Here is a 27,276-nt window from a genome sequence, read left to right as displayed (position 1 = left end):
CCAACCACTTGTTTCTGATCATAAAAGGCAGCATAATATCTGACAATCAGTGAAAAAATAATATATCAGAACTTCAGAAGTTAGTAAATTTACCTCAAAATACTTAATAACCCTACATGAATGTTGACCCAATGGTCCGGCATAGATTAAGCGTCCTCCAGTTTTCATTAGAACCAACTGCAAGAATTGTAAAATATGCAGTAGATAGATCAAAAACTACATTTCAAGATTACATCCGTAGCATTTTATAGAGAATATTTCATAGCATAGTGTTTTCTAGAAGCTAATGCTTGGCTTGTTGAATCTTTAGGACTTACTAAAATGTTAATAGTCTTACATATAAAAAATGTGCAGGGATCCAAATGAGCCTCATTGGAAGGCGTTCCAAGTTCCAACTGAAGCAGCTTTTAAGCCATGTGGCATTGTTTGATGAGCCCAAGTTTTGTGGACATGTCCATATTATCATTTTATCTTGGGACATGTATCTTACCAATATGAGGGCTTTGCATGTCATTTTAGTGCTTACAAAATTCCAATTCTGTTTGGGAAAGAGGGCAGCTTAGGAACCTTGGAAAAAAACAAAAGGCCAAAGATCCATATGGTGGGCAATGGTTGAGATACCCCCAAATTCAACATGGAACCTATCCACATCTTTCTCCATATATCCGATAGCCAAATGTCCTGAAGAGTAATCCACAGGGCAAAACTAGATGCTTCAGTTCAAATGCCATCCAATTTTGCATTGGTTGGCTACCTTCCAGAACTTGGTTTTGCATGAAAATTTAGTAGCTTTGAAGTGAAAATATTTGCAGCACCAAAGAGAATTGAAGATATAAAGTTGATGTTCCCTTGAACTTGCACGCCATAAATGTTATGCACTCAACACTCCTCTTTGAGGTTGTGTTGAAATGGAACTAGGAACTTTAGGTGTCCAGTGCAGAAGTTCCATCCATTTGTAACTGCATAATATTAGTATTGTTTGCACTACTCTAAGGGGTCACCACATCATTCTCAATTTTTAAGGTTTCCTATGTCAGGGGGGGCGGGGGGGGGGGGGGGGAGGAGATTATAAAAAGTGATTGAATTAATGATATACCTCATCAAATGACTCAAATATATCTATACTTGGCTGGTGGATGGTGCAAACAACTGTCCGTCCCATACCAACCACATTCTTCACTGCCCGCATGACAATTGCAGCTGCTCTTGCATCCAATCCTGAGGTGGGTTCATCCATGAAGACAATCGATGGATTGGCAACAAGCTCCACGGCTATTGTGAGACGTTTACGCTGCTCGGTTGATAAACCACTGACACCAGGCACGCCTACCAAAGTATCTTTAATTCCATCAAGCTCAATAGTCCCAAGGACCTCATTTATGAAATCCTGTAAAAAGCATTTCATGACAACTTCAACATTAGATTCTACCCAAAGGTATTGTACAAAAATAGTCTGTCTCTAAATGATGAATGTTGTACAGCTTTTGTTTTTGAATCAATCTGAGGCGACAGTCGCAGCCAAGCAGAATATATCACTGACTCCTCCACGGTGATCTGTGGAGAATGTATGTCATTTTGCTCACAGTAACCTGATATCCTAGCGAATGTTCCTTGAACCTTGGGGTATCCACCAATCATAATATCTCCTTCAATAGTACCACCAGTTTTTCTTCCAGAAAGAACATCCATAAGAGTAGTCTTCCCAGCTCCACTGACACCTATTAATGCTGTAAGAACACCAGGCCTAAATGCACCTGTAATATCATGAAGAAGTTGTAGCTTTTTTTGTTTGAAGCCCCGTTCTCTCATTGCCTGAGACCAATGAAATAAACAAAGTCATTTGATCTGACTTTCCTATCTAGTAAACTAAATTTACTGTAAAAAGATTACATTAGTATGATTACCGTAGGAGTGTCAATGTAGTAATGAAGATTCTGAAAGGTCATTGTTAGGGGCTCAAAAGGTAAGACCATCCTTCCTATAAAATCAACCATGGAATTATTATATAATGAAGGGAAAATTAGGACAATCAACACTAATAAGTAGGGATGCCATAACAAAAAATGGTGTTCGTTTCTTTTTCTATTTCGAGGGGGTACTAAAACAATGCTAGTTTTGTAATACTTTAAATGGTCAATTGTCTATCACTCTCGAAAATAAAATAGATAATTAAGACTATGGTCTCACCTCTTTTAGGCTCTGCAACATTTTCAGGGTGGCCATTAGTGGATTCCTCCTCTACAGAACCATTGTTGCAGTCTTCTTTTCCTTGTATTTGAGCAAGCTTTTCATATGAAATAATAGCACGAGACATCCCGGGAGCTGAAGAATACAATAAAAATTGTATCATTTTATAGTAATTTTACTAATCTTTTTTTTTATCATTTATTGTAATTTTCCTTTTCATATAGCATAAGGCTGTTAAGCAAATGAAGATGAACTTACGATTTAAAAAAGTTAAAGCCAGCACATATCCAACAGTGAAAAGTATTGCAAAGCCAAACAAGGCAGCAAGTGATATCCAATAAAAGTAGCTTCTGAAGTCCAACCCATGGCTTTGAAGTACTTGTTGCCCTAAAGTAGTGTTTGTGGACATCTGTAGAGAACAGCAAAGAAAAAAGTACTAAGAAGGTGGTCATACTCAAAGCTAAGTTATTAGGAAAAGCAAATTGCTCATTTAAAAAACTAGAATCACAGTCTATAAATAAGATATGGTTCAAAGCACCACAATGATATGAGAGTATGATAGACCCTTTAGTTGGCTGTTTCTACAGCTGAATCTTGATGAAGATTCAAGTGAGATGCAAAGAAAAACAGAGTAACAAAATCCCACAAAAGAAGAAGAGGGGAAGAAAGCTAAAGGTTTCTTCTTTGTTGTAGTTTCTGGTTTCTTGTTTCTTTCACACACTTGGATAGATTTTTACATACCTTTTATATGTGCGTTTGGCACACATCTGAGCCATACACTTGGACCCAACTTAAACATCAATGTAAAGACACTAAAGACAAAAAGCAGAGCACAACTTAAAAAATTCCAAAACAGGACATTAACTTCTACATTTCTTCCCCTAATATATTGTTCTTGAGCACCCATTAGTTGTCTAAATGCTGAAAATTCTATTTTGGAAGTGCTTTTGTAAAAATGTCAGCAAGCTGCCTCCTACGCATTCAAAGCTTTGGCCTCCCAAGGCTGAGCATGGTTACATAGGTTGTGCCGGCTCCACTCACCGCTGACCACTAATGTCACCATGGCCACCAAACCCTGAATGATCACCACCTTGGGAGAGTAGTTTGACACTGATTTTGCAGGGAGAGAGGAACGCCTAAGAAGAAGGGTGGAGGGGAGAGAAGAATGCACATGCACACCAAAGCCACGCAGGCTACTCAAACCACAAATCAACTATACCATTCTATTCAATCTGTTTTCCTCGATTACAAGCTGGTATTTAAAGACAACAATAAAAGACTCCAAAGACTCCTAACGTAACTCTAAAATTGAAATAGAACTTGACTCGATCTTGGACTTCAGAAATAAAATCCTAACTCTAACTCTACCATAACTCCACCAACAAAAATAAAAAGATAGACCATAACGGACCCAATTACAAGATAGACCATAAAGTAAAATATCCTATTGAACCAAAACTCAAACTGGACCTTGGTGATCTACGTATGGGTTCCCAAAAGGGCTTGGGTCAGTCCAAGGTAGTGCACCTGCATCAAGCAGGTATATGACTCACTCACAGAGTTGAACCCAGAGTATGATCAAATCCAAGTTCAAGTTTTCGGTCATGATAAGTTCCCTACACTACTTGAGGCCTACAATTTAGTCCAACATGAGGAGCGTTGCCGTTCAGTTATGATGCATTCTGTTGCACCCACCAAATCGGCACTTGTTCGGCACTCGTTACTACTCCTTAGACGGATCTAAGCATTCCCAGTAAACCGGCTGCTCCTGCTAAAGAGCCGGTTAAGTGTGACTATTGTGGGCATCCTCGTCACACGAGAAAGACCTATTGGAAGCTTCATGGTCATCCTAAAGGTGGGCATGGTAATAAACAAGGGTCATCTCGCCCTTAGGCTCAACTCTCAGAAACTGCTGATAATTCTCCTCTGCAGCTTCTCCTTTCTCCTCAGAACAGATGGCTGCTCTCCAACGTATGATGAGCCAACTTGGCACTACAGCTCCTACCATTGCTTCTTCCAGTATACCAGCTTCTCATCTCGCCCAATTAGGTATCTTCCACGTATCCTCCCCTACTAGTCCATCTTGGCTTCTTGATTCTGGAGCCTCTAACCATATGACTAGCTCCTCGGATATGTTTCGTACGTATCTTCCTTGCTCTGGTAAGGGACAAGGTTCAGGTTGTTGATGGCTCCCTATTTGCTATCTCTGGTAAAGGTTCCATTTCTTGTCCTCCCTCTATATATTTATCTTTTGTTCTCCATGTCCATAACCTTTGCGCCAATTTGCTCTCCATTTATCGCCTTACTGTTGATCTAAATTGTTGTGTTCACTTTTATTCTGCCCATGGTGTCTTTTAGGATCTGCTACGGGAGCAATGACTGGTTATGGTAGGGTAAAAGATGGGCTATATTACCTGGACCCGGATATCAGTACATCATCCTCCCCAGTTTCTGCTCATATTACTCGTGAAGAAAGTGCTCTTGCTCAACTCCATCCGGAAAGGAAGAATCTGATATCCCGCCCGTATTTGATACCCCTTCGACTCCAAAGAAAAGGGATTTGGTCACTTACTCTTGACAGAAGGAAAAGCCAATCTCCAAATCACCATGTCCACCTATGCTCCAGCTCCTCCAACTCAGTTACAAGTAATTCTCCCTCTTCTGATGATGCTCCTATTGTTGTAAGACAAAGAGTTAGATCATGTACTCAACACCCTATCTCCAATTTGGTTACCTATGAACCATTGTCACCCTATCTCCAATTTTGTTACCTATGAACCATTGTCACCTTCCTATCGTGCTTTGTTTCCACCTTGTCTTTTGTATTCATCCCACAAAGCTGGAAAGAAGTTATTACTGATCTTAAGTGGAAATGCTATAGTTGAAGAAATGCAGGCCTTGAAGAAAAATGAAACCTAGGAGTTGGTCCCTCATCTAGAACGAAAAAAGTCAGTAGGCTGCAAATGGGTGTTTACTATAAAGTAGAAAGCAGATGGAACAATTGAGAGATATAAGGCAAGACTGGTTGCCAAGGGCTTCACCCAGGCCTATGGGATCGACTATCAAGACACATTTGCCCCTATTGCAAAGATGAACTATATTCAGTAACTGTTGTCCTATGCTACAAACCTTGGATGGAGTCTCCAACAATTTAATGTAAAGAACGACTTCCTAAATGCCGATCTCGAAGAAGAGGTGTATATGGAAATTCCTCTAGGTTTTTGATGTAGATTACAAAAGTCTCTCTATAGTCTCAAGCAATCACCATGGGCTTGGTTCAACAGATTCTAGAAAGCTATGTTATAGTTTGGGTACAAGCAGAGCCATTCTGATCATACCTTGTTTGTCAAACACAAGGATGGAAAGGTTACTGCTCTTATCGTCTATGTGGATGATATAATGATCACTGGGAAGGATGATGCGGAAATCTCCTTGTTGAAAACCCAGTTATCTACAGAGTTTGAGACTAAAGCTTAGGACCTCTCAGATATTTTCTTGGGATCGAAGTAGCCCGTTTCGACAAGGAGATCTTCATCTATCAAAGGAAATATGCCCTAGATCTTCTCAATGAGATAAGGATGCTAGGATGTAAACCTACAGTCTCTCATTAAGGTCAATCATCAACTTAGTTGATGGAGGAGAAATGGTCGATAAAGAGAGATTTCAGCGTCTTGTTGGCAGATTAATATATCTCTTACATACCTGGCCTAATATTGCCTATGTTGTTGGTGTTGTGAGCCACTTCTTTCATGCTCCTCAGACCAATCATCTTGAAGCGGTTTATATAATACTGAGATACTTGAAGTCAGCACCAGGAAAGGGTATTTTGTCCTCCAACAATGGCAATTTGAAGTTGGAATGCTTTACTAATGCTGACTGGGCCAGATTTTGATGATCAACGCTCCACTACAGAATATTGTACCATCCTTGGTGGCAATCTGGTTACCTGGCATAGCAAGAAACAAGTAGTCGTATCCAGATCCAGCATAGAGGCAGAATATCGAGCTATGACCCAAGGAGTATGTGAGCTTATTTGGCTTAAGGTGTTACTTGAAGACCTGTGGCTGACATCCAAGGATCCTATGAGACTCTATTGTGATAACAAGGTGGCAATCAACATTGCTCATAATCTTGTTAAGAATGAAAGGACCAAGCATATTGAGATTGATGGACACTTCATTAAGGAGAAGCTCGAACAAGGTTCAATTTGCTTTCCTTTTATCACTTCAGAGAACCAGCTTGTTGATGTCTTCGCCAAGGGCTTGACTTCTAAGTCATTCCATCCTATTGTATTCAAGAGGCATGAGGGATATCTATGCACCAACTTGAGGGGGAGTGTTAAGGGTTGACTAGATGTCCAGATTCATTGTATGTCCAGGTTCATTATATGTTAGGATAAGAGCGATGACTCAGTCTTACCTATCATATCATATTTGTAATTGGTTGCATATCTATAAAAAACCAATGGACTCTATCATTCAAGACAAGCCAAATTACTCTCTCAACCTTCTCTCTTCCTCTCTTCTTAACTTCCAAAGGTGGAAGGAGGCTTGGAGGTGAAGTGGATCCAGGACATGAATATTGCAAGGATCCTCAAACAAATTTGATGGATTGATTCAGGAAAGGGGAGCCTTGGGGTGTCTTGGGTTCGTCATTGGTACTTGAAGATATAACTCTCTTTGGACTGTAAAGCAGTTACAGAACTACTCTTAGGTGTGGTGTAATATTTTGAAGTACAATTCTAAGTCGGAATGCATGGTTCACCACGTCATAGGTAATGGCCACACAACTCGTATCTGGCTTGATCCTTGGCACCCCGATGGGGTTATTCTTAATAGATATGGGGATAGGATCCGCCCTCAATTATGACTTGCTCGCGATGATGACTGGACGACCCGGGTCCTCCTGTCTCCTTGGACTTCCAACAGGTCTGGGGAAAGCTTGACAGCATCACACACTTCTCATCAAGTGATCTAGATAGGGTGGTTTGGACAGGGACTACTTCATGTGTAAATTGGGCTGGACCAGTTTGGTTTCCCTCTAATATCCCAAGGCAATTATTTATAGCTTGAAGATACTTAAACGATGCACTCTCTACTACAGATCAGCTCCTCAAAAGGTACATCCATGTGAGACCTTTTTGCTGTTTCTGCAGACTTGGAGAGCCAGAATCATCTATTTTTTGAGTGTACCTCTACAGCCCAGGTTTGGAAGGAAGTGCTTAGGTTGTGTTCCATCACTCTACCCCTGAGCAGCAACATAATGATAGTAGCTCTTTGGGTTGCCAAAACTTTGGGGTGTGTGGCAACATTGTAGATATTAGTAAGCTTGTGTTTTGTGCTACTGTGTATCATATTTGGAGGGAGCGAAATGGTAGACTGACTCGTAAGACAAGACCAAGGCCGGCCATTGTCCGAGACATTAAATCTGAGATTTTGAACAAATGTCAATCCATCACTTTCCAAGGGAAGCCATCTCCCCGTAACAACAGATTTATGGATCAATGGGGTGTTTCTATGATACATATGCCACCTTGACTTAGTTCTTGTATCTCAGGAGTATCACTTTTTGTTCTTATGCATGTATTCCCTTTTTTGAACTAGGGCCTTTGTTTGTAGAGTCTCCTCTCCTTAGGCCCCGTTTGTTTAGAGGGGTTTATGGGGTGGGAAAGTTGCTAAGGTGGGACCCATATGTTGGTGGGATGACCAACAAAGGTGGTGAAAACCTGATGTGGGATTTCCAAACTTTCTCGATTCTATGGGTGTTTGGTTAAAATCGGGGGTGGGAATACTCTGAGACCTCATCTTCTCCATTTTTTTAGAATAGGGTTTTTAGAGATGGGCGACAGCGATGGATGTGTGGAAAAATAAGGATAATGTATGGAATGAACGTATTAGAGTGGACATGAGAGTCGCCCCGATCAGTGACAAGCTCCGAGAGAGTCGTTTAAGGTGGTATGGTCATATTCAATGGAGGCCTAGGGACACCCCAGTAAGGAGGAGTGATATGATCCCGGTTGAAGGAGTTAAAAGAGCTAGGGGCAGGCTTAAAATGACCATAGGAGAAGTGGTGAGGAAGGACATGCATAGCCTAGATCTTGTACCAAGTATGACTTTGGATAGGGCCTATTGGAGGGCAAGGATCCATGTAGCAGACCCCATTTAGTTGAGATTCTCAAGTTGTGCTGGGTTGGGCTTCTTCCTCATACTATCTTTCATTTGGCATTTTCCATTCAGTTTTCCTTTGTTGTGTCTGGATCCATGTAGTCGACCCCATTAAGTTGGGATAAGGCTGAGTTTGTTGTTGTTGTTGCGACAACGATGGGCAATTTCCAGCAGTGAAGTTTGGAGGATATCCTTTGTGGTTGTCCAAAAACCACTGATAACTTCATCTTCTCCATTGTTTCAGAAAAGGGTTTTCAGGGAAATCGGTGAGATGCGATTGCAGTGGCGAAGCTTGGAGGATATCCTTCGCGCTACAACGGTCTTCTTCCAAGCTCACTTCTTCATGATCTTGAAGGGAAATTATGGAACTGCGAGCTTTCTATAGATGGTTGCCAATCAATACCCTCTGTCAATTTCTGATGTCATTGAAGAAGAGCCTACGGAGGATGCAAATGGCGTCCTTTTACCCATCGACGTCTCTAAGCCAAACCGAACAACATTGAATTCAACAATCTGATTATGAATGGGATCATTCATCATTGTATTCACCCTGCAGGCAGATTATGTTTTTTACAGAATTTTGTTCTTAGTTGCTGTCGTTACGGAATGGAATTGTTTTGGATGACTTTAATTTTTATTTTATTTTTTTGGGGAGGGGGGAGCACTGAGATTCAATGAGAGAGAGAGGAGAGATCATGTTTTTTTCTTTTGCTTTTTTGGATACCGATTTGGTGTTTTTAAATTCCAGCATTCGATTAAGGGGGTAGGCGATGGTTGATACGCAGGGGCTGATAACAAGTTTGATGGTTGGTGCGCAGCGGCTGAAGCAGGGTTTGTGATGGTGATGCAGCAGCAGGGTTTGCGAGTATGCCAAGGGGGAGCAGCAACAGGGCTTGCGAGGTGAGTTGTGGGGATGTTGCAGCAGTGGCGTGAGTAAGCCAAAGGGAGGGAGGAAGATGACCGTTGCAACTTTCCCTGGTAATTTGGCAAAATCCCACCGAATTTACAGGACTTTGTGAGGGGGTGGGATGGGAGAAATGGTGTGCCATCTCAGCCGACAAAGAAATTATGACAACTTTTTAGTTGTCTGCCTAAAATCCCACCCCAGTCAAACAAACAACTCCAAATCCCATGATTTTGAGGAAAAGTAGACAGCTTTTCCACCCAAACAATCCCACCCCATTGAAACCCCTCTAAACAAACGGGGCCTTAAGGATTAGGGTCCTATTTTCCAGAACATTTCTTTTCTCTTTTTTTTTTTTTTGAATAAATTGATAAGAATGATGTAAAAAAGGATTAGATCGATTCACTGAAATTTTTCTGACATATATCTTTATGATAATTTATCAAACCAAATTGGCGACATATTTCTGTGAATCACATTGCAATGTTCTCATAATATTTATTTGGCAATAGTTTCTCATAATTTCATGAATATATAAATAAGGTTCCTGAATATAACACCTAATAAAATTAGATAGTTTTTGCTCACCTTTTGCCACCGAGGAGCAAGAAATTCGTTTAGAGTTATGCCTATCTCACCATATGTCAACGGACAAACCCAAAAACCCCACTTTATCCAAGTAGGCATGTAGGCTGCAACCAGAACAGTATTAAGCACATGTATTTTGAACTTTTGATGGAGTTCAATTAGAAATAAGCATAGAGAGACTTACGGTATGGAATAATGAAACCACCAAATAGAAAGAGCAACATCTGAGTCAAGTTAGCAGCTGTCATAGAAGCAACAACTGTACGGGAAACTGATCCTATAAATCGGAACATGGATGTGCCCATTACATTCACAGCAAAAAGTAGAATGAACTGGCGGAGAAACCTGGAAACAAAACAAAACAATAAGGAACTAAATTTAAAGAGCTGTAAATGGAGAATTCTAGTACATTCAAAATTTTATAAGTAGAATTTCGAAGAAGAAACCAAGGTTACAAGAAAATAAATTCTAGAATGCTCCATCAAAAAACATGTCGACACCTCTCAGGAAAATACAACTATAGGTGGGGTCGATTGAATAGTACAGATGACTTGCATCCACCAGAACATATACCTCGTATGTTATTACATATGCTATCAAATACCTGTATATTTTCCAAAACGTTTTTCAGATTTCATCAACTAAAGAAGTGAACCCTCCATGAATACTCACCTTCCAAACTCAGGACTATACCCAATGACATAATAAGTAAGAGCAGTCCAAACTAAGGACTGCAAAAATGTAAGTGGAACCTTTACAATAGCTGATGGAATAGCATAAGTCCAAGCTGGGTAAAAGTAGCTGTCTCTCTGTTTGTAGAATACAGTGAGCCTTGAAACTGTCATAGATACTTCTGGGAATCCATCGCTAAGTATCCTCATAATCCCATAAAATAAGGAACCCAAATAATAGTTTGCATGGATCGAATCAACACCCATACGAGTCCTTAGAAAAACAGTCATTGTGATGGATGCGGTGATGAAAAGCTGCAGGGAACAAATATTCAAGCAGCTATTAGATTGGACAAGTAAGGATTTAGGCATGTCATAATAGGAGGAAATCTCAAATGTAGTGTTACCAACCTGAGTTGATTTGAAGACATATACAAAAGAATTCCGCCTCATGAGAAGATATTCCTTGCTCATGCAAGCTTTGAAGAGCTCCCATTTGTTTAAAGAGTAGAAACTAAATGATAAAGCATTTTTATGGCTCTGAGATTTGTCATAAGGATCTGAAAGCTCCTCATCCAGCTTTTTCCCAACATGGAATGCTTTATAATTCTCACAAAATTCATCAACGGAAACATAGCTGTAATCTTTCTCCATAAGGAACCAGTACTGCGCCTGATCCTTTTTAGAGACAACCTGAATTTGAAAATAAAGTTAGAAATTTAAGTGGCATCACGTTACAGAATAAGAGAGTTATAAGGTAGGAGATAGCTATAACACATACCTCTTGAAGGAAATCAGCTGCTCCCTTTCTTTCTGGACACCTAAATCCACAATATTCAAAGAATTCAAGAATATAACTACATGAACCATGGTACACAATCTTTCCTTCTGCCATCAAGATAATGTCATCAAATAGATTATAGGTCTCTGGTGCAGGCTGAAGAAGTGAGATCAATGCTGTGGCATCTGTTAGATGCACCAAGTGCTGGAGGCAAGAAACAATCTGAAAGGTTGTAGAACTGTCCAGGCCATTTGATATCTCATCCATAAAAACAGCTTTTATTGGACCCACAATCATTTCCCCTAAAAAAAAAAGTCTTTTTTTAAGGAAAAATAATAGTATCCGACTTCACCCCTCCAAGAATGAAATCTATACACATTTTAATACATGATATGCTATAATCATCTGATCCACCTCAATATTCACCCTACCTGTAGTCAGCCTCTTCTTTTGACCACCTGAAATACCTCTTCTCATGGCATCTCCAACCATTGAATCAGCACAAATATCAAGTCCAAGAATCTGAATGGTATTAACATGCAAGACATTCAGTCACATAAACCAGTGACCCTGCTATGAATTAATAAAGAAAAGCATGATTTCAAACTGTTGAATATACTTACCTTTAAGATGTAGTCTGTTTGAATGGTTTTTCCGGTGCCTTCAACCGAAGTCGCCTATTAAAACAGCTCATAAAAAAAAGTTATCAACATGGCAATACACCAATAACCAACTGTAAACTAGAACATAATAGAAGGATAATGCCAGGATAATGCCACACTATACTAGCAATTTATCTATACTACCAAGCAAACACTATAAGACTGAAAATAGTTCCATACTTTTTTTTTTGGGTGAATAAAAGATTTCATTACTGTTGTAATATAGGTTCAGGAGTAATATTGTCCTTGTGCCTATAGTGTCTAGGTTCATTATGCACATGTTAAATGTGTTAGATAAGGATTGAGTAAATCATTCCATATTTGTAATATTCTGAAGTTATAAATAAAGGCATGGTCTCTGTCTCATTGACAAACCACTATTCACAGAATTCTCAACATGGTATCAGAGCCAAATTTCATCTGGCAATATGGGCAATAATTTTTTTTTCTTTTTTTCTCTTCTCCCTCTTTCTTTCGTGATCTCGCCATAGCCTAACCACCACCACTCTTCCGCTAGCCTCCCACCACCCTCCGTCAGCCCCTTCCAACCTCCTGCCGACCTCCGCCAGCCCCTCCAGGTCTCCGCCAGACCCCTCCAGGCCTCCACCAGCCCCTTCCAGCCTCCTGCCGACCACCACCAGCCACTACAGGCCTCTCAGCTTCTCTTTCCTTCTTGCGGGGAGGCCTCTACACCCATGCCGCCATCTTTTTTCCGCCCTTATGGTGAGTTGACTCCTACCAAGGGCCTTTTTCCCCTCTCTATGTTCTGATTTTTTTTTGGGGATGTTTTTTCTGCGATTTTTGTTATCCAGCCACCATGCCTGATGCTTCGGAGATCACTTCTGCTTCCTCTGGTTCTGATGGTTCGTTGCAACCTGACTTTATTCCGTTTCCGGTGAACTCTATCAAGTTGAATGGCAGCAACTATCTTTTATGGTCTCGTTCTTGCTTGTTCGCTATTGGTTTCTGTGGTCTTTTTGGCTACATCATGGGAGCTATTGTCAGGCCTACGGAGGTTGGGCATGCATATGATTGATGGGTGAATTTTAATTTCTTGGTCTTGTCCTATCTGGTTAATTCCATGGAACAAGACCTTGCCGGGCGTTAACTTCTCATTGATACGGCTGCCAAGATATGGAAGACGGCCAAGGACACATATTCTCAGGTTGGGAATGCTGCCCAGTGCTATGAACTCCGTCACAAGATCCACTCTACCAAGCAGTTGGAGTTGTCCCTTTCTCAGTATTATAATACCATGTGCACTATGTAGCAGCAGTTAGCTTTTCTGGGCACCTTTACTGCAACCTATGATGTTGATGCAACGGCATTCCGGAAGTGGGAAGATGGTCTGCGTGTTTTTGATTTTTTGGCCAACCTCAGTATTGAGTTTGATCAAATCCGGGCCAATATTCTGAATCGTGACCCTCTGCCAACTCTTGAGTAGGCCTATGCAATTCTTTCTGTTGAGAACAGTCGACATACAGCCATGGTTCATCCTGTTACTCAGGAAAGATCGGCCCTTATTTCTGGTTCCCAAACTTCTGCTCGTGGAAATTCTTCCCGTTTTGGTAATGGAGATCAGACATCTGGTGATCGTCCTCCCCTATTAAATGTGATCATTGTGGGAAGGAGTGGCACACAAAGGACCGATGTTGGAAGCTCCATGGCCGTCCTGCAGACACTAGGGAGCGTGGGAAAGGTGGTTCCAATCGGCCTCCTAGCACCCGTGCTAATCAAGCATCTACTAAAGAGCATCCCAGGCAATCTCTTTCTCAAATTGTGGCTGAACTACAAAATCTCAAGGATATGATGACTCATTTGGACACGTCTTCTTCAGCGTCTGCATCTTCTTTATTGGCTGCCTCGGCTGTTTCCGTGCCTTCTGATATTCATACCAAACCTTCACCAGGTATTTCATTTGGTGGGAACCGCTCCTCGGTCATACCCGATTCTTGGGTCATTGATCTGGGGCAACCAATCATATGACAGGTTTTTCCTCTCTTTTTTTCAAGTATTTCCCTTTATACTAAAGTTCGTGTTGCTGACGGGTCTCTTTCTCCTATCTCGGGAAAGGGATCAGTGCAGTGCAGTGCACATCCTCTCTTTGCCTATCATCTGTTTTGCATGTTTCAAAATTCTCTACTAATTTGCTTTCCATTAGTAGCATAATCAGAGATTTAAACTGTACAGTAACCTTTTTTCCCAACCATTGTTTGTTTCAGGACTTGGCGACGGGTCGTATGATTGCATGTGGTAAGGTGGTTGGTGGTCTATATGTACTTGATGGTTCACCGGCAGCTTTGACATCTCAGTCTTCATCTACTAATTCTGATTCTGCAATTTTGGAATTGAATAATTGGCATCGTCGTTTGGGCCATCCCCCTATAGAGGTTTTATCTAATCTTTTTCCTAGTTTGGTAGAACGCTATAATAAGTATCATCTTTCTTGTGATGCTTGCATTTTAGCCAAGCAAACTCGAACAATTTATCCTATTTCTAATAATAAAAGTCTATCTCCTTTTGAATTGATACATTCTGATGTATGGGGTCCTGCCTGGTGTGTTTCTACTTCTGGCTTTCAGTGGTTTGTAACCTTCATTGATTGTTATAGTCGGACCACTTGGGTCCACTTGATGCATAGTAAGAGTGATGTTTTTCCATGTTTCACCCTATTTCACAAGATGATTCAGACCCAGTTTGATGCCAAAGTGAAAATTCTTCGGTCAGACAATGGCAAAGAATACATGGTCGGACAATTCAGGAGACAGATGTGGACCAAGAATAGGAAGATACAGCTTTGGCAAAGCAACTCAAGCACTTAATTGACATGACCGTGTTCTATTTGTAATTTAATTATATTTTTTCATAATTGCAGGAATGCCCCCGGCCACCTATGATCAGTTAGGAGCTACATGATGCAGGCAGGGATTGAATAGCCTGTGGGTAATGGCCCAGACGATATGAACCTCAAATTATGGCTATATGGAAAAATCCGGAAAAAGAGAAGGGGTAATGATTGATGCTACTAGGGAGAGAGATATCAATGGAAAGATATGATCAAAAAATACTTGATCGAAATTTCGGTCATTTCACCAAATATCGACTGTTTATAACATCTCACCGAAATTTCGACAAGATGTTACAAACCCACATTATAAAAGTTACAAGTCTCATGAATCTAGGTCGAAATTTCGACCCAGAGCTCAAGCCTTTGTGTTTTTCATGTTTTTGCTCCCATTTCTTCATCTTTCACTCTTTTTAGGTGATTTTTTATTTCTTCTTCGAATCTTCAATCTTCGCCGCATCTACGCCAGAATCACTTGGGGAACTCAGTATTGAACCTTCTTAGCACAACAGTGAGGCCTTTCTACTATTTTAGGTAAAACCATTTTCTCCAAAAATGTTTTTTTCAAAAAAACATGATCAACACATGTTTGTTTGTGATGAAATTATTATACGTCAGACACCGAAGGCCGATCTACAACCTCACGGTGTCAAAATTTTTTTTTCTGCATATATATCACTTTTCTATTTTCTGCTTCAAAATTTTGATTTTCCTACAACAAAAATCTTAAAAAAATAGGGGTTATATACATTGTATGGGGATCAATAAAATATATGTTAAACACTATTGGCCGATCTATGGCCTCACGGTGTCGAAAATATTTTTCTGTCAATAATTAATTATTTTAATTTTTAAAAATTATGAAATTATTTAAAAATTCAAAAAAAGGGAAAAATATGAGGTGTTTGTGTGAAAATTAATGAAAAATAAGAAAGTAAATCCTACATGTTTCTAAAATGCTGCCCATTGCATATCATTTCGGTTTTGTTGTGCTAGGCCAATATTTTTTTGAAAAACATTTTAAAAAGTTTGTTTTTAAATATGAGAAAAATATAAGGGTTAGGGGAAAAATACTAAATAGCTATATACTTGTTTTAGTGCTCTCAAACTAAAAGAATTGATGTGCTTCAGTGATTAATGAATTGTTTTATTCATGCAACAGTAAACAAATCAGATTATGGTGAACCGTGATAGACGACAGAGGCAAGGGGGCAGAGGTAAGGAGAGCAGAGCCAGGCCCACGGGGAGTAGAAAACACCCAATCGCACTAGGGGTGACATTGCATGGTTGCACGGAGTGCCAATTGATGGGGATAAAAGAAAAACACAGTGTAATTACTGTCACCAGAAGTTTTTGGGAGGTGGGGCCACTAGACTCGCACAACATCTGGTTGGGAATTCTCCTGAAGTGGTCTCATGTCATACGGTCCCTGTTGAGGTATCTAGGGCAGTCATTGAGTACATGAAGGGAGTGAGTAAGAGGAAGGCTCAAAGGGAGAAGGAAAGGGTAGAACCTGAGGATGCAGTGAGGAGTACAATGGGAGGTTATGATGATGATGATGATTACAGTGATGAACCTATCTATGTTCCTAATGATATACATACCGAGCAAGAGGCTAGGGATTAGAGACGGACACAGTTGAGGAGCAGAGCCACTTATCACGAGGATTAGGAGAGACAGAGAGTAGGTGGTAGTGGAGGAGCTGGTACCTCTAGAGCAGGTGATAGGCAGGCTAAGTTGCCTAATCCATTTTGGAGATCACAGAGTACAAGGACAGCTCCGCCTCCACCACCTCTAGTAGTACCACCACAAGTTGACACCGCACAACACCAGGATCCTAGCATTTACAGGAAGAAAGGCAACAAGCAACCTAAGATAAAGGGAGCTTGGAAAATTTTGAAAGGGATGGTGAATGAATCTAGAGCTAAGTAGATGTTATACAATACCATCCCAGCGAACGCTGCACAAGGCCCCTTTTATCAGACTATGATAGATTCCATTGCTGAGGCTGGCCCAGGGTATAAGGGGCCCACCCCCTAGAGATCATGAATGTTTATTTGCCCCAACAGAAGAGAGAGCTTGAAGACTATATTGCTGAAATGAGGGGGATATGAGAGAACTATGGGGTGACTATCATGTGTGATGGTTGGACTGATCCTACAAGAAAGTTCATCATCAACTTTATGGTGTATTGTGATGGGAGGACAATATTTCTCAAGTTTGTGGATGCATCCTAGAAGAAAAATGATGCAAAATGTATCTACAAGCTGTTGAAGGAGGTAGTAGCAGATGTAGGAGTGGAGAACGTTGTCCAGGTTGTAACGGACAATGAAAGCAACTACAAGAAGGCTGGTGAGAGGTTGATGAATAACAGTAAGTATCGGCTGTTTTGGACAGCTTGTGCTACCTAGTGTATAGATCTCATGCTGAAGGATATGGGGAAGATCAAATTGGTACAGACTGTTGTGGAAAAGGCAAGACAAATGACTAATTTTGTATACAACCATGGGTTTGCATTAAACCTCTTGAGGGAGAAGTGTGGGGGTGACTTGGTGAGGCGGGGCATAACTAGATTTGCCACCAACTACATTGCACTCAAGAGTAATGAGAGCAAGATGTCCGGACTTAGAGCCAAGGTTCTAAAACTCGGTATCGACTATGGTCTCGACCAGGTATAGTTTTCCGAGATCTCGGCGAGACAGTGTATTTTTTTTTTTATGTTTCGGAATTATCTTTCGGTGGGCATATGGTCATAGTTGGCTCCGAAACTTTAAGGTAAGCTTCTTTTAGGCTTAATAAACATATTTAAAGGTTCAAATTGAACAAAAAAACACCCAATTTGGTGTTTTGGATTTGCACCATTGGTTGGCAGTAAAGGCCGAACCATTAATGTAATATTGCCTATTCTACACATTGTTTGAATGATATGAGACATAACTGGCAAGTAAAACAAGTAAATTATGCACATAATATTGAATAATTATTTAAGAAATAGTTATAGACTTAAAGTTTCTACTATAAACCATAAGATACAATGAAGTGTTCACAATGCATATTACATAGACACCCAACCTAAGTACAATGAATAATACATAAGTCATAGGCACCTTACTATCCTAGTCTTCCACGTCTCAACTCCCAAGTCCCAACAATACAATACTATGACTCTATGAGTACTGAGGAGGTCGAGTTTTTTGAAATATTCAAGATTTCACCGAGATTCTCGAAATATTCGAAATCTTGGTCGAGTTTTTCGAGATTTGACATTTTGTTGTTTCGTATCATATCTCATCTCGACTAGCTCAAGTTTACCGAAATTTTCGAGATCTCGGCGAGATTTTGAACTATGCTTAGAGCAATGTTTGCTTCTGAAGAGTGGTTTGACTGGAATGGGTCCAATACCCAAGGTAGTAGGGAAGCATAGGCTACCATTTCATCAAATGACTTTTGGTCAAAGCTGCATAAAGTGGTACAAATTTTAGACCCAATGGTCAAGGTTTTGCATATAGTTGACTCTGCTCTTAAGGGACCAACCATGCCACATTTGTATGCTGCCATAGACTTGATGAATGAAAGTGTATACAATGCTAATCCACGAGGTAGCAAAAACTTCCTCAAAATTATCAAGGATCGCTAGGAAAATCAACTTGTGCATCCATTGCATAAGGCTGGTGAGTATTTTTTTTTATGCAATTACATCTTTTAAAGTTAATTTGAAAGATATATTACTAACTAGTAAGGCATTGACAATATGTAATGTGAATTTTTAGCATACTCTTTGAACCCCCAAGTACCAATACAGTCATAGGCTTGGGTTGAATACTAGTCTTATGAAGCAGTGAAGAAAGTAGTTGCCAAGTTGGAACTAGACAGTAAATTACAAGCTTTCTGCAACACTGAGGTGGGTCTTATAATTCATTTGGAATTACCTTAGTAAATAGTAATGAGTCAGTACTAATTTCACATTACTTTCCAAATGAGTATAGATGAAGAGTTTTAGGGATGCATTGGGGAGTTTTGTAACCAATGCTGTAGAGCAAGGCCGGACACGCGGTGATGCTGGTACTCGTTAGTCATTACTCAATTCAACATCTTATTCTTTAAATTATGTATGTATTGAAACTTGTGAAATGAATTTAACATGTCTCTTTTATTGTAATGCAGCTGAATGGTGGGTGTGGTATGGGGGTTCGGCAGATAATTTAAGAAAAATAGCAATCAAGGTCCTCTCCTAGACATGTTCCGCATCCGGCTGTGAACGGAATTGGAGTACATTTTCTCTCATCCACTCCAAGAGGAGAAATAGATTGGGTTCCCAACGTCTATCTGACTTGGTGTATGTGCATTACAATTTGAGGCTGAAGATGCAACACATACACATGGGACAAGAGGGTATCAAGAAAAATATCGATCTCACCATTTTCTAGGTAGATTCAGATGATGAAGATCCTATTGCGGATTGGGTGAGGGATAGAGGTGAGCCAGTGTTTGATCCAAGATTCAAAAACTCGGGTCTCGGTACCAACTCGGACCCTTGAAAAACCAAGTCGAGTCGAGATCTCACCGAGTTGGTGCACTTTTTTTTTTCGACTCAAAGCCTCATCTCGGTGGGTTTTAGACCTAGTTTGGGTCTAAAACTTGGTATTCAGCCTACTTTAGGCCATTTAAACACAATGGCACTATTAGATTTTGCAAAAACAAAGTCCAAATAGGAGTTTCATTTAGTGGGAAAACAGACGGGCAGCTTATGCTAGAAACCGGAGACAGACGGGACAAACACACTTATTTATGTCTAATATCATTTAAGTAAATGATTTTGTATTTCATTTACTCAAGATATTATTCATAAATAAGCAAATACCCCCTATTTGAATCCAATAAAAATAGTTAAAAAATAAAATTCCAAAAGGAAAAAAAGTCAACGCCCTAGTTCAAGAACAAAAAACTGGATTTTCGGCGGTAGGTGCAATTTCCAACTTTCTAATGCTGGGGTTTTTCTCAAATCTAAAAATTCCATAAATCTTAATATGGTAAAAACATTGCTAAAAACCAAAAGTGCGGTAAAATATTCATTTGTTTTGATGTCCAAAAAAATATTTTCATTCGTAGCGATTTTGACACAGATTCGCACACACCGAATTAAGTTTGACCGGTACATAACTCCTTCAAAAACATTTACTTAAATGATATTAGGCATAAATAAGTGTCTGTCTTGGTTCCTGGCATATATAGGTGTCTATATACCAAGATTTTCCAGTAAGATCTCGAGATCTAGCACTCATATAAATGACCTAGATGGGCATTTTCCTAGGTCAAACCGAGATCTCGAATCTCGGAAGGCGAGATATTGAAATTTTGAGACTTGTAGGCGTCTCGTCTCGGGATTTCGAAAAACCAAGAAACTCGGTGAGATCTCGGCGAGATCTCGCAAGTTCTCGAACTATCGGTGGGGGTAGGCGACCCCATGATATAGAACGGATAAGTCTTGAAGAGGGTCGGTACATGCAGGAAGCGTCGCCCATACCGTTCCAGCCTACAGGTGGCAATGTTGATGAGGAGAAAGATGATTGGTTCATGTCCTCAGGTGGTGGGACTCAGACTCGCAAATCTTCACCGCCAGTTACTCATACTGGTAGTCGTAGAGATGATGGTGGTGATGGTAGTGGTGGTAGTGGTGTTGGTGATGCATATGAAGGAATTTGAAAACAGTATGTGGTATAAGAGCAGCAGGAGCCGATCCGATTAACCGGAGAAACACAGTTTGATCATGCGACATAGGATACAGACCACAGTGCACTTGTTCCCACACTGGCCACTCGTAAGTCTTACTCGAGAGGGAGTCCTAGCCAGTTCCGTCCTCCTGGTATTAGTAGGTAGGTTAATCTTATGGACATTGATACCTTATCTAGCTTTGTTCGTAGATTGAGTATTGGCGACAGGGACATCAGATCGAGTGGGCATTTTCGTGCCCCATCTTTTTGCGGAGAGAGCAGTCCATCACCAGCACCATCAGAGTACAGTTCATCTCCTTCACATCCATATGGCCATGGGCAACTGACTTGGGGGGGGGAGCATATATCTTCTCCATCCATTCCCAGTTTTGAGTACGACTCCCACTCACAATCACAGAGATGTAATGGATTGTCTTTTGTGGATGATATCTTCTCCTACCCAACCCACCAGCCGTACCCGCATATGCTCCCAAAGCCGTCATTTCACAGTGGATCAATAGATAGTTCTTCAAACTATGGTGACCCATATCCCAGGATAGATTACCTTCAACATGTTGATGATGCAATTTACATGGCAACTATGGATGACTACACTCGTTTCTTCTCCCAGACTATGATCTGGCATTCATATGTCCTACAGTCAGAAAACAATGAATGTCGGCTCCATCAAACTATGAGTGGGGTCGATCCTGGACAATGGAGTAATTATTATTAGTAGACATTTGAGTCACTTGATGACTAGTTGACTTATATTAGCATACTGATGTCATCATGTTATTGACTTATTGTACTTAATATTATGACTTATGAGTCATTGACTTTATGTTTCCAAGTGAATCTACTTGTTTAAATTGCTTATTAATTATTATGTCCTCTAGTACTTCAAGTCTTAAACAATGTGAATGTGTAATTAATTAAGTTATATATTAGGATTTGACCGTATACTGCCAATCAAGGGTGCAAATCCAAAGCACCACTTTGGGTGACTATTTTTGCAATTTAAACATTTACATGTGTTTATATAGCCTAAAATAGGGTTTCCATGAAGTTCCAAGCCTTAATTTGGCCTAAAACCCACTGAAATAACCAACCAAAATCTTGCAAGAAAAATACAATATTTTGGTCGAAATATCCGAAATTTCGGATATTTTTCGATCAGACCGAAACACCGAAACAAAACAAGATTTTAAACCTTGCCTATGAGGAGTTAGGTGCTACATGATGCAGGCAGGGATTGAATAGCCTGTGGGTAATGGCCCAAACGATATGATCCTCAAATTATGGCTATATGGAAAAATCCGGAAAAGAGAAGGGGGTATGATTGATGCTACTAGGGAGAGAGATATCAGTGAAACGATATGATCAGAAAATAACATGGAAGTTTCAGGGTATAAAAAAATGTGAGAAATCAATAAAGCAAAGAGGAGGGAGAATCAGAGTTTCAAGTAGTCTAGGAAGAGGAAAAACTAGGAGATTGAAGTAATCTGAACAGAAGGAAATTCAGAAATGACCAAGGTTTCCCCGTCCTCATTGGTGACAGTCAAGGAAACTCTGGAGTCCTTGGCAATCTTATCTGGACTCAGAAACAACAACCCTAAGTCTTTCATGTTCTTAACTGGTATCCCTGAAGCTGAAGACCTCAAGAGCACTCTCAGAAGTATTTTAGGCTTTCAGATTGGCTTGCTCCCATTTCGGTACTTGGACCGAGTTGCTTGTTACTAGTTTATCTGTCCAAGAACTCTAGTTAGGAAAGTTTTAAGATATTATATATTATTATAACTTAAGTTGATCGAGAAGTTTTTTTTCTTTCCTGTTTTCTATATAAAAGCATTGCACACCATACTATTTCTTCTTCTGCACCCTTCTCTCTCTCTCTCTCTCCTGTCCATTGTTCTATTTTCATACCCTGTTTTCTACGAAAGATTTTCTCTCTTCCCTCTCATTAGCTCACCTATCGTTGACACTTATTTTCTCTTCTCTCTCTCGCATTTGAAATCCATTTGTTTCATATGTAATGTAGGAAAGCTCGTTCCATTTGTTTCATATGTAATGTAGGAAAGCTGGTTGTTGTAAACTTGTAATGGAGACTAGGAAAAACATTTTGTACTCGCGTAATATTAAATAGTTTAACTCAGGGTAGTATATGATACCACTTAATGTAGAACAGGAATGAAAATTCAACCAGTCCGGCAGTCACAAAACAGGATCTAAAATCAGGGAAAGTTGGTACAATTCGATGGGTTCAGGCTGGGAATGTTTGATAGGGTAGGGTTCAGTTCAAGGGTGAGGTTAATATAGAGGGATAGGTCTGGGACAGTAGAAAAACCAAGGGGTTAAGAAAACAAATCTGCAGCAGGTTTTTCCTCTTTGCTGATTTGAGTAGCAGGCTAGGAAATAGGGTTTTAATGAGTTCTGGGGCGATTTCTTGTGGAGGCCAATCAACAGGTTAGAATGGGCTGAAAGGGGGATCGAGTGGAGCTCTAGGATGGGGGAAAAGGTGCTCAAAATATGGAGGAAAAGTAATAGCTAGATTGGACAGGGGGTTGAGCGAAAAGAATTAGAAGGTTAGGCTCAAAAATAGAAAGTAACCTTAGAACAGTAGGTTGGGCAGCAGCAGAGTAGCTCGACGGATGGGATGAGGCTTCTAATGGTTTGAGAACTAGAAGGGTATGAAGAACAACAACTGAAATCAACCTCCTGCGCTTCCCACCGCAAGGAGTCAACTGGATCATACATCAGTTCCTTTCTCCATGGATCAAACACCAAGGAAAACTTCAACAGAAGCAAACATGCATAACAGCAGTAGTTGAGAATCAAAATCATGGCCAGTATGGCCTCTTGGGTAGTTTTTATTGACTTCAATAAGAAGAGAATGGCAAGGGGACAAAATGAGAAGCTTCCCATTTTGATAATTGCTTGACTTGGAATAGAAGCTAATCCCTACAATGAAAATAGAAAGTAAATAACTTCAGCTATACCACTAGACTGGACCATAACTTAAACTAAACCAACCGGTTCAATTGAACTAACCCAACCAACTTAAAAATAAACTAAGTAAAGAAATAAAATAGCTAATCCCGTATGCAACCTTATTACCCATACTTTAGGCCCATAAAAGTGGCCTATTACATTGGAAACTGTTAAAAAATGCATTTATCCACCCGTGTCCACTTTTGGATAGTCCGCCGTGTTAGAGCTCTTGTTTGATATACATATTGTTTCCTCCCTTTCCTACAAGGTCGGCCTTTTAGAGGAAGCGGTTCCAACATGGTATCAAAGCAGGCAGGGGTCACAGTATCGAGTCCCCTTGGGAGCGGGCAGGTGTTAAAAAATACATCTATCCACCTCCACCTGTGTCCACCTTTGGATAGTCCACCGTGTTAGAGCCATTGTTCGAGAACTCGTTTCGTTTCGGTATTTCGGGCTGACCAAAATATTCGAAATTCCGGATATTTCGATCGAAATATTGTATTTTTCTGGTATGTTTTGGTAGGTCATTTCGGTGGGTTTTAGACCAAGTTAAGGCCTGAAACTTCATGGAAACCCTATTTCAGGCTATATAAACACATTTAAATGTTCAAATTGCAAAAATAGTCACCCAAAATGGTGTTTTCGAAACCGTGAAGTTGTAGATCGGCTTCCGATGTCTAACATATATTTATTTAATCACAAACAAACATATTGATCATGCATTTCCCTAAAAAAAAATAATTTTGAGAATATGATTTTATCTGGAATAGTGGAAAGGCTTCACAGATGTGCTAAAAAGTTTGAATCTTGTGTTCTCCAAGTAGTTCCCGCGTAGATGCGGCAAGGATTCAAATGGGCAGTGGAAGAATGGAGAAGAAATGAGCAAAAACCAAAAAACCAGAGCTGTTTTGAAGTCTCGTTTCGGCCAAGAGACCATAAATGTGGCCTTTTATATAAAGGGGTTTGACGAAAAATTCGAAATCTCATGCGAGATTTTGGAAAAATCTCGAGATATCACGAAATTTCGAGAATTTCGCTCGAGATATTGTATTTTTTCGATTCGAAGTAGCATTTCGTTTCGAGCAGCTCGAAATTTCCGAAATCTCGATCAAGATTTCGCGAGATTTTGAACTATGGTTAGAGCTCCTGTTTGATATACATATTGTTTCCTCCCTTTCCTAAAAGGTCGGCCTTTTAGAGGAAGCGCTTCCAACAGAAACCCATGGGATCAAAGGCCCAACATGTATAGAACCCAACCCTAAACTTATTCCTAAGAAAGCAAGCCATGTTTGGTGTTGAATCTGCATCTGTATACCTATTATTAAGCACAACAATAAGGAGGGGGAAAATAGTGGTGCTAATAGGTACCTTCATATAAGTATCAACATCTGGGTCTGGAAGGATTCCAGCTTGCTTCTCCCTTCTACTAACCTCCATCATAATCTCTTCATATACATTGATGAACAAGATAATATAATTTGTGAATTCAAACAGATAAAGAACTTGCAACGATATCCAATTAAAGTATGCCAAAAGAAAACCCACCTGCTCGACTTCCAACACCCTGACAACATGCAGAAAAGTCAAGTGTTTCCCTCACAGTCATCTCAGCCATGTGCAGATCATGTTGGCTTATATAAGCTGATGTTTTTTGGGGAACAAACTCTTCCAGTCTGTGACCATTATAAGTGATCTCTCCAGTAACCTAGAGATTGCATTAAAACAATCTTCAAAAGCTGTGATAAAGTATTAAAATACCATGACATAAGCATAACTCCAAACAAAGCAACAGCAAAATTAAAAATTGTTTGAAAAAATATATAAATGTACCCCTGGTATGGTTTTCATCAGAATGTTTATGAAATTCTACGATTTCATAGTTCTGAGTTAATATTATCTCACCAATAATAAAACTGACAACATCTCCATAGCCCTTCAACCCAAATCCGCTTTCGTACGTAAAATGTTTTTTTCCATTTAATATTAGAATTTTCTCAGAACTTCTTTGAACGCTTCAGCAGTTTAGTGTTGGAATACAACCCAACCACCATACTCAAGCGTATGGAGGCATGAATCAGCTGTGCCTAATATATGTAATTAAATATTTCTTTGCAAGGTTTAACAAGATGTGTAAGCCAAGTGAATCAATCATCATATGGAAAGCATGAATTCAACAACACTAAGTCTACCTGGCTATCTATTTAAAGTCTGAGCTGTTCTTAGTGACATAGATTTGTTCTGACAATCATATCTGGTCTTATAATAAATGTGAATTAGCATGCTTTGAATTGGAATGTCACAAGGTTTTGATAAAAGACAGTGTATATAAAAACCTTGAGAGATTGGTTTAGTTTCCCGGATAGAGCCAACATCAGGGTGGTTTTGCCACATCCTGGAGGACCAAGTAGTAGAGTCATCCTGTAACACAGAAAAGTCTATGTAAGAAAACCTTAACTTGTTTATTATCTCAAAACTTTTCCAAAATAGAGAAGAATTTAAGAAGGATTCCCCTCCATACCTTTTTAAATTTTAGGAACCACAATATATCTTAAGGAAAGCTTTATTTAGTAAGAAGAAAATTGTAAGTGAACTGTGTAATTTATGTTTTGGGGGTAACATATTGTCATCTATTAATGAAGAACTATGCTTGGCACAACACCAAAGTGGGATTAAAGATATAATTGTTTTCAACCAAAAGATCTCCTCAAGCAAATATAGATTAAATGGTTAAACTTAATCATCCATTGAATGTACACTTCATGTTTAAAAAATATTCAAAATGCTAAACATCCAATCATTTGTCAGAAAAATGATTATTTTATTTTCCCCATCCTCATGAGATCATCCAATTTGGATGTCCAGCTAGGACGGCCAGGCCATTTGGTTGATGATATTATCAGGATACTTGATGCATGATGTACATATAGTCTAATGAACAATACAGCAATCATAAATGGTCAGGTTTTTAAATAACATTTTCCTTTTTAAGGGACCCATCAAAGAGTAGAGCATCAAATACAGATCATCAGTTTCGATAACAAGAGCAAAGATGGGGGAGGGGAGAAGTGACTAAACGGGTGCTGATCCCACCTTGAATTACTCACTAGACTAAATGAATTTTAAAATTTTAAGTTCTTCACACTTTTTATTTCCTACCTGCTAGGCTTGATGACACCACTGACATCCTTAAGAATGCTAATCTTGGCTATCTGAGACTTTAAGCCAAACAGCTTGGTAAAGTCCTGTCCAATAAAAAGCTCAAATATGTAAGAAATAGAAGAACAACGAAGAGAAAATAATTTATTATACATAAAGAGAAATGACCTTTATAACAAGAAAATTCCAATGCCAAGGGAAACAAGAGTCATCCAATACCCCTTACGCGCCAAGATTTTACTATCAAGTAACTTCTCATATCAAACAATATTTTAAGGAACCAACTAACCAAGTAGGTTTCACATTATATTATTAGTTAGGGTAAATTACACCGAGGGCCAATAGGGCCAATAACATTTGGAGAAACTATGATCATGGTTCAAAAACTCGTCTCAAACAGCCATCTCGACCAGATCGAGTTTTCCGAGTTCTCGGCGAGACAGTGTACTTTTGTGTTTTTTTTTTTGTTTCGGAACTATGTTTTGGTGGGCTAATGGCCACAGTTGGCTCCGAAAACTTTAAGGGAATCTTGTTTTAGTCTTAATAAACATATTTAAAGCTTCAAATTGGAAAAAATAGCACCCAATTTGATGTTTTGGATTTGCACCCTTGGTTG

The 27,276-nt window shown here is 39.7% G+C and overlaps 1 protein-coding gene across 1 annotated transcript in view; it reads right to left on the bottom strand.

Moving 5' to 3' along the window:
• LOC122638536 (pleiotropic drug resistance protein 3-like) overlaps nucleotides 1–26,735 on the bottom strand; it is a 31,461-nt gene extending 4,726 nt beyond the window's left edge. The window contains exons 1-17 of the mRNA XM_043831372.1: nucleotides 26,661–26,735; nucleotides 25,838–25,922; nucleotides 25,050–25,209; nucleotides 24,873–24,949; nucleotides 11,919–11,972; nucleotides 11,727–11,817; nucleotides 11,296–11,597; nucleotides 10,926–11,207; nucleotides 10,516–10,829; nucleotides 10,028–10,188; nucleotides 9,844–9,947; nucleotides 2,446–2,596; nucleotides 2,188–2,322; nucleotides 1,905–1,978; nucleotides 1,480–1,812; nucleotides 1,097–1,387; nucleotides 94–177 (exon numbers count right to left, since the gene is read on the bottom strand). Of these exons, the coding sequence (XP_043687307.1) occupies nucleotides 94–177; nucleotides 1,097–1,387; nucleotides 1,480–1,812; nucleotides 1,905–1,978; nucleotides 2,188–2,322; nucleotides 2,446–2,596; nucleotides 9,844–9,947; nucleotides 10,028–10,188; nucleotides 10,516–10,829; nucleotides 10,926–11,207; nucleotides 11,296–11,597; nucleotides 11,727–11,817; nucleotides 11,919–11,972; nucleotides 24,873–24,949; nucleotides 25,050–25,209; nucleotides 25,838–25,921 (2,697 nt within the window). The 5' untranslated portion in view covers nucleotide 25,922; nucleotides 26,661–26,735. The remainder of the gene's footprint in view (nucleotides 1–93; nucleotides 178–1,096; nucleotides 1,388–1,479; nucleotides 1,813–1,904; nucleotides 1,979–2,187; nucleotides 2,323–2,445; nucleotides 2,597–9,843; nucleotides 9,948–10,027; nucleotides 10,189–10,515; nucleotides 10,830–10,925; nucleotides 11,208–11,295; nucleotides 11,598–11,726; nucleotides 11,818–11,918; nucleotides 11,973–24,872; nucleotides 24,950–25,049; nucleotides 25,210–25,837; nucleotides 25,923–26,660) is intronic.
• Between the last annotated feature and the right edge of the window lie 541 nt (nucleotides 26,736–27,276).

This window comes from Telopea speciosissima, chromosome 9 (assembly GCF_018873765.1).
Source record: "Telopea speciosissima isolate NSW1024214 ecotype Mountain lineage chromosome 9, Tspe_v1, whole genome shotgun sequence".
Taxonomy (NCBI): Eukaryota; Viridiplantae; Streptophyta; class Magnoliopsida; order Proteales; family Proteaceae; genus Telopea; species Telopea speciosissima.
The sequence above is the reverse complement of the archived record's forward strand: the minus strand, read 5'-3'. Positions and strand labels throughout refer to the sequence as shown.